The 8,119-nt window shown below is 36.6% G+C and overlaps 1 protein-coding gene across 4 annotated transcripts in view; it reads left to right on the forward strand.

Moving 5' to 3' along the window:
* LOC106882588 (dual specificity testis-specific protein kinase 2) overlaps positions 1–6,839 on the forward strand; it is an 81,196-nt gene extending 74,357 nt beyond the window's left edge. For 3 of the 4 annotated variants that reach the window (XM_052966302.1, XM_052966304.1, XM_052966305.1), the window contains 2 exons: positions 2,839–2,988; positions 5,862–6,839. In XM_052966302.1, the coding sequence (XP_052822262.1) occupies positions 2,839–2,988; positions 5,862–5,882 (171 nt within the window). In that variant the 3' untranslated portion in view covers positions 5,883–6,839. The remainder of the gene's footprint in view (positions 1–2,838; positions 2,989–5,861) is intronic. The other variant, XM_052966303.1, reaches the window with a different exon arrangement.
* Positions 6,840–8,119: the final 1,280 nt, after the last annotated feature.

An 8,119-nucleotide genomic window follows, 5' to 3' on the forward strand; every position in this document is an offset into this window, starting at 1 on the left:
TGATCGCTCTTTATCAATAAGGCTACAATCTCCAGCTCAGAACCTTGCGAACCACTTCCGTACAGTTCTTTCGGATAAAGAAACATCACTGTAAACTGCACATATTTCTTTGGTTGCTTGTGAGGCATTTTTCCCTTCACGGAAAAAGAAAAGCATCAAGTGCCGAAAATGAACTTTCTTATCTTCCATTTTAAAAGGTTACAGAATTAACACAGATTATAGGAACATAAACCTTCTTCCACAAAAAGATAGCTTAAACTGTGCTCTGAATGGAGGTGTAGTCAAATCCTATTTTATGGACTCAACCATGTTCTAAAATAAGTCGAAAGGGAAGCTACTATAAATCGGCACGAACTTTTCAGACAACCCAATACATATATATCAGCATTCATGTATATGTATATATATGCCAGCACATATGTATATACATGTATGTATGTATGTATGTATGTATACACACATATAGGCGTAGGAGTGGCTCTGTGGTAAGTAGCTTGCTTACGAACCACATGGTTCCGGGTTCAGTCCCACTGCGTGGCACCTTGGGCAAGTGTCTTCTACTATAGCCTCGGGCCGACCAAAGCCTTGTGAGTGGATTTGGTAGACGGAAACTGAAAAAAGCCCGTCGTATATATGTATATATATATGTATGTGTGTTTGTGTGTCTGTATTTGTCCCCCCAACATCGCTTGACAACCGATGCTGGTGTATTTACGTCCTCGTAACTTAGCGGTTCGGCAAAAAGAGAATAAGTACTAGGCTTCCAAAGAATAAGTCCTGGGGTCGGTTTCCTCGACTAAAGGCGGTGCTCCAGCATGGCCACAGTCAAATGACTAAAACAAGTAAAAGAGTAAAAGAGATATAAGATATATGGCAAATGCACTGGTGCCACAAATAGATTCTTTTAAATGCTTGGCTGGCTCACTAGAAGCAGTTGATAGCTTCTTTTACCTAGGTGATATAATAGAGATGGTTACTCTGGAAATATAGCTAGAATAAGAACAGCCTGAAAAAGTTCCAGGAGCTACTACCTCTAATGGCAACAAACCCTTCTCTCTCAGTATGAAGGGTAGATTATATGATGCATGTGTTCAAACTGTAATGCTGTATAGTAGTGAGATGTGGAATTTGAATGCAGAAAACTTGCAAAGACTCAAAAGAAATTAAATAAGCCTGCTCCTATGTATTTCTAATTGGGTATAAAAGGCATCAGATGCAATGTGCAAAAGAGAAGGCAAAAATGAAGGCTGCATTCATATGGAAATGTGATACATATGGAGGATGTACCATGCACTCCAAGTTAGTGGAATCCATGGAAGAGGGATACCAAGGAAGACTTAAGAGAAAGTAGTGATAACTGATCTGAAGATGCTCCTCTTACAAAGGAGATGGCTAAAGGTTGTATTAAGTGGTGATACGTGGTGTCACAGAAGACTTGACCACCCATGTAAAATGTGCACTGAAATGATGGCAGCATTAGAGGCTGGGATATCTATTTATGCATATATGTGTGTTTTTTTGTATTTATATGTGTTTGTCTATATGTATGCATATATATATATGTGTGTATAAATAATGCATATATTTGTATCCTGCAGAGGCTGTACTTGCTCCCACTTTTTACATCCCTGATCTATCTGATCACTTTCCCTCGTTCATTCATCTACCCATTCATTGAGTCATCTCATTTCTCTGTCACTCATACCCCGCCATCTCTTATCTCTCTCCCACCCATGAAACTTACAAATTATAAATGGCTGCCCTGAATACCCCTATCTCACATCACTCTGCCTTCCCTATCCTTCACCCAGCCTATATATGAGAGACTGTATTGGGCCATCTGCATCACTCTATCTGAGCTCACCTTCCTCTTCCAGTCATCTTCCCACTCTCTGCCATCCATCACTATCTTTCATCTTTCCTGTCTGGTCTACCCCCATGATACCCTTCTCTTTTAATGATACTGTAGATCCTTGCTTCTTTCATTTATTTTTCTCTTTTATGTTTCCTTTCCCTCACACCTTCTGTCCATATTTGCTCTCAAACTTTTTATTGCAGTATATTTAATCTGCACTCGATAATGAATAATGGTGGTGGTATAATTATGATTTTCTTTCTATTGGACTGATGTAAAAAAAACTTGTAGGTGTAGCGAACCAAATCAATCCTACTAATTAATTATATATAATTTATTGACCTTCAGAATGATAAAAAGCAAAGTCAGTCTTGGCAGGATTTGAACTCAAAGCAAAAAAAGTAGAGCATATGTATTATTTTCTTACCACATATATGTATTCTTTATGTATAAAAACTGTAGTGGCATTAATCTCAGTCATAACTGCAGTAATAGTTGTAGTAACTGCAATAAAACTTGTCATAGTTACAGTAACAGCTGCACTTGTTTCTGCTAGATTACTATTGTCAAATAATTCCCTGGGAGTGAAGTTGAAACAAAAATTACAGCAGATACTGCAATATAAAAGTAAAATGGAAGACGGAAATTATATCTGGAGATACAATGAATTGAACCAATGTTGACCTATTTTAAATGAATTCCTTCAGAAACTAAACAGTGGCACACATTAAAGATTAAAAAATTATGTTTATATCCTGCATATTTGATATTTACTGTATTCATTAAGTATTTAAAAATATGTATTTCTTAAGACATTTTAAGCTCCATGATAAATTGTTTGTTATATAGTGTAAGATATGTAAAATATTTGTTGAAAAAAAAAAGTTGCAGTAAAAGATAACTAACCTGCACCGACATAATAATAGTAAAAGAAAAAGGTACATACTCAGAATAATAGTTTTTTAATTCTTTTTCTTTGTCAGTACATTAATGGAGGAGCTCTATATCAAGTGTTGGCAAACAAAGAAATAGAACTACCATGGAAAACACGTATAAATTTGGCGCTGGACATTTCTAATGGCATGCGTTATTTTCACACGAGAGGGGTTTTCCATCGAGATTTAACATCAAAGGTTTGTAATAATGATGATAATTTCTATCTTGGCAAAAGGCACCAAATTTTTGGAGATAAAACTGTTTATTGATCCCAGTATTTAACCTGTACATATTTTGTCAACTGTTTTGTGAGTTATGTGCATAGTATACTTTTGCATTTATTCATTTGAAGCCAGTTGTTATTTGCTACTTTGTGTTTTTCTTTGGAATAGCTTCTTTTATATGCAACTTATTTAGCTTTAATGGTAACAGTGATGTCCTTGTTTATGTTTCTGCATTTTTCGCAATGTTTTGTGAAAGATGATGCTCATGTTTTGAGATGTTCTTTGATTCTGATAAGTATCAACTGAATCATGTTACCAATATAAAATTTGTTGCATTTAGCACACTGAAAAATTCATAGACTCGCTGCTTCACACACTAAGCACTTGAGAAATAGGAAAATGGTATATTTGGAACAAGTCCAGAGTGTGGTCCTTTGTTGTAAATTTATTTCTTTTTGAAGAATGCATCTAACCTTGTCTATGTTTTCATTCTCTTGAAGAAAATTAAGGTATCATGACCAGAAAATCTTTCTTAGTTTTGCTGCTGTGCTCCCACTCAGGCTCATTCTCAATTAATTGGTCTGTGATTTCTATAATATTAGGGAGGCTGTTATTAAGAAATTCAATTGTAAGAATTATTTCTGGTGTTACTGGCACTACAGTAGGATCTTCAGATTCATTTTAAATGTCTTGCTGTACTACTCCTGCAACTCTTCACCAAACTCTTGGCATGAGACTATTAACTCCCCTAAATTTTTGTTGATATTTACATTCTTCTTTCATTGCCCAGCTCAACAGTGTAATTGATGAATTGCTGCTGCTATTATCTATTTGTAAAATTTTAGGAAATTATTGCATGTGTCTGTCTTCTTCAACTGAGGCTGCTCTTGAGTGGGAAAAGAGTTATTCCATTAGAACACTTACCATCCCTGTAGTCAAAACCTACTGGCTCCAGTCGAAATGAGAAGCCAGCCGCCTCAAGGCCCCTTCTAATTATGTTATTCAGCGCAGCATGTTGGGGGAATCAGTCTGCGCTAAGATTGTAGGATAATGGATGCAGGCTGAATTTATTGACTACTGCTCCATGGTGGCATTTCTGCAGTTCACAAACACACACACACATACACACACCAAGTGCTGGGTCACTCCAGTATGAGTGTATTCATCATCTAGAGGGGTAGCAGTAGATGGGAATGGCACTGAATTGAGTCATGCGCTATTGTTTGGCTGCAAAGCAGAATGAAGGCAGGCTAGGTGGTGTTGGTGTAATGATGTATCAATCTACCTGAAAGTGGCCTTGCATCTGTATTCTGGCGGACAGCTAGGGCTGACTCCAGTTCCTGGGTCACATCTCATGGAATATCTTGCTGATGAGGATGTGGCTGGAGGAGAATGAGGAAAGATGGGTCAACAGAGTCAGGTCTCATGCAGAACAGAGACTAAGGCCATTGAATCTAACAGATAGTTTAGCCTGTTGCAATCTAGCACTGTCAAAGCTGACATTGCAGACCAGTTCAGCACAGCACCAGATGATTGATATCACTGAGAGGGTGACATGGTACACTGTGTAGCTAGAAAAGGAACTTAGGCAAGAAGACAATGTGAGAAAGGATTTTGGTGCACCTGTGACACAATATAGAGAATGAACAAGTTACTTTTATTTAAATTTTCAATAACCTCAATCCATTATTTAGCTTATTATAAACATAATAAAGATAGTTGTTTATTTATTAGTTACAAGTATGCAACTTTTACTGAAAGAAAGTAATCAGTTAAGCTACCCAAACAAACTCCTCCATTAATCAGGAAGTGGAAGATGTGAGCCCTAAAAATGCAATACTCAGAATTTTGTCTATGTGGGAAAGAGTAAATAGACAGGAGAATTTAGAAATCACCTTTAGTGAAGCTGAAGTGGATAATGGAAATAGAACTTTTGAATGTGATTGTGCAAGGAACAGGGTCTGTCTGCTTAACTCTAATTGTATATATAAAAATATTGTATTCAGATGTAAGGTTACCTCGGAGAATAAGAAGTACTTTTGTATAGGAACTAGCTCACGTTGTATTAAGCAATGAATTGCCAATCATTTAAATTTGTTTAGATATAGGAACAAAATGAATACTACTAGCCTTAGTAAACTAATTAAGGCACTAAACGATAGTAACAAAGTATATTTGATCGCTTGGGAAATGATTAGTAAGGCAAAACCTTATTGAATAGGTGATAATAGATGTGACTCTTGTGTGGAAGAAATGCACAGTTGATCTCGGCGGAATTTGAACTCAGAATGGAGTGACAAGTGAAATACTGCTAAACATTTTGTCCCGTGTGCTAACGATATTGCCCGCTCGCCACCTTACTACTAATAATAATAATAATAGCAATAGTATTGAGGGTATAAACCCCAAATAAGTAAAATACCTCTGAATAAATATTGTACTCCATACAGCAAAATGTAAACAAAAACTGCTACAATTAATTGAAATTTGAATAAAACATTAAAAAAAAAAACCCACACTTTAGCTGTAATACCAGTAGAGGTGATTATAAGACCGAAATTCCATTGGATTAAAAAAAAAAAAATAACTCTATCACCTTCAACTGAATACCAATGCAGAATGTTTGTTTGAATCAGTTCACTTTGAAAACATCCTGAGTGATGGAGCCTTTTTGAAATTACAGCGACTAGGATGCATAATCGCATACAGAGTAATGTACAGTTACTGCAATCGAAACATATGTAGGCCAGTGTTATATATGCTGTAGAAAACTTTTTAATGAAAGAAACTTTTGGATGTGAATAAATCTCAACTCTCCTCTTGGTTATCAATTATATACTCTACAGAATATTTACAGTTCTGAATAGGAACACAACTACCCAATGAGTGAAGGTTACCAGCACCAGTATCTCTTTTAAGCTTGAGTACTATGTAATTGGACTGTTGTGGATAGTTGGCATCTATACAAATTTGTGAGATAAAAAGGTATCCTCCAGGATGATTTATTCCTTTTATACTCTATTTATTATACAATACACATACTGTATTATGTCTTTCCACATTAGAAATTTTCTATTCAGCATGTGTTGTCCAAAAAAATACAAATGTGACTAAATAGAATGGTTGGCACCAAAAGCACAGTAGTAAATGAAAAGGTGACTGAATCGAGAAAACCAGGACAAAACAACTGAAACAAATATCTGTATATGTCTGTAGAGGTAGAAAATATGACTTTGTTTCCTTCTACTCGTGACAGACTGGCTTGGGTATATCAAGAAGAGAATAATTGACTTCAAAACAATACACTGAGCCAGCTTTCACAGTCTGACAGTGTACGCAGATAAATATCTTGTGCAAATACAAGTGAGATACAAACAATAACAGCAATGCAAACAAAAACAGGATGCTGGGAGACCAGTCCAAATATATACAACAGGAGAATAGATGAAAAAGTTTTAAAATTGGAACAAGTTTCTTAATGGCTTAGCAATGAATGCCAATTTCAATGACTTTCCAGAACAGGCTGTCCAGTCTGTTATATTGTAGAGAGTCTCTTTAACAATCTTTACTCACATTGCAAAGCTTACAGATGGCCTGTTTAATTGAAATAACTATGTTGCATTGAGGAAGAACATAAAACTAGACAAACTTTATCCTGCTCCACCAAATATTCTCAGGGACTTTGATGTTGCTCAAATATGAAACAGTTTTCTGGAAAATATGCATTAATATAAAACTGTACTGTCATTGGTCATTGTTATCTCATACATGCAAGAATAATATATGCTCATGCACATACAATATATTTCCTCATCTCACCTTCATTTTTACACCTCGTCATTTATGTATTTTCTGTTTCTCTCATCATCTACTCTCTCTTTCTTTCTCCCCCCTCTCTCTTTCTATTTGCTCTTTCTCTTGCCTTTTCTCTCTGCTTTTCCTCTCTATCTGTGCTCATTCCCTGTCTCTTACCTGCTCCCTTTCTACTTTTCTTGATTACCTTTACACCTGCCTATCTCTCTACATATCTCTCTCCACTTCTTCCTGCCCTCTCTTTCTCTTTTTCTCAGTAGCATGGATCTCAGCAAAACCAACTACACCAAAGACAGTATTAGATTTAAAATACATAGAAACTGGCAGTTTGAAAAAAAATAAAACAATGCTCCTTGCTAGCTATGGAATCACTGCCAAACATTCTGATTGCAGAGACCCTTAAGAGCTTTGGTTTTCATCAGACCCTGGCTCAAATAGAAAGGAAAAGGAATGAATTAATTTATTCCTATGCTCTAATTAGACCACACATGGAGCTACTAATAATATACTCAATGGGGAGACAAAAACACAAGGTGAAAAAGAAACCAGTGTCTTGATGGAATCCAAGAAGTGTCAGGGTGATGCTGTGAGAGAAGAACAAATAGACATCACATTCTGGACAACTATAAGTCCAAGGAGAACAACAGTAGCAAAGCAAAAGTTCACCAGGAAAAACAGAAGCCAAAGATGAAGATGAAGATGAAGGCACGAACAAGGAAGCAAACTGAGGATGGTCATAGGTTGAGTACAAAAACAGAAACAAAAAGAATTAGAACCTGCAAAGACAATGGCTTTGAAATACTTTTTAAAAAAAAGCCCAAACAGTCTGCAAGTTCTATGCAAAGGATACCTGCTGGCATGAAGACTTTGGGATAGGCTGTAGATTTGCTCATTCAAAGCCCCATGCAAGCAGTACTCGTTTCACTTGCCTCAAGACTAGAGAGAACTGTCACTGAGAAGACAAATAACTCCATCAGAATCAACAAGGACAGAAGCTCAGATCACAAAATGCCTCCACTTTGGAAATATGTGGATGGTGCACACACTACTTCTAAGAGGAAAAAATATGTAGGCACAGTGCAGACAGCAGCTGCTGAACCACAGTCTTTTTTTAGAGATGGTGCAGAGGTTTGTAAAGCAACTGACCTGGCTCCATCAGGCAGAATTTCAGAAACATGTATTGCACCTCAAACAACAAAAGATCCAGGGTGGCCTTTACATATGTCAGACCAATGGCCACTACCAACATCCTATTTATTGCACCAGTATTCCTGCTGATCATCAGGGGTCT

The sequence above is a fragment of the Octopus bimaculoides genome, chromosome 3 (genome assembly GCF_001194135.2).
Source record: "Octopus bimaculoides isolate UCB-OBI-ISO-001 chromosome 3, ASM119413v2, whole genome shotgun sequence".
Classification (NCBI taxonomy): Eukaryota; Metazoa; Mollusca; class Cephalopoda; order Octopoda; family Octopodidae; genus Octopus; species Octopus bimaculoides.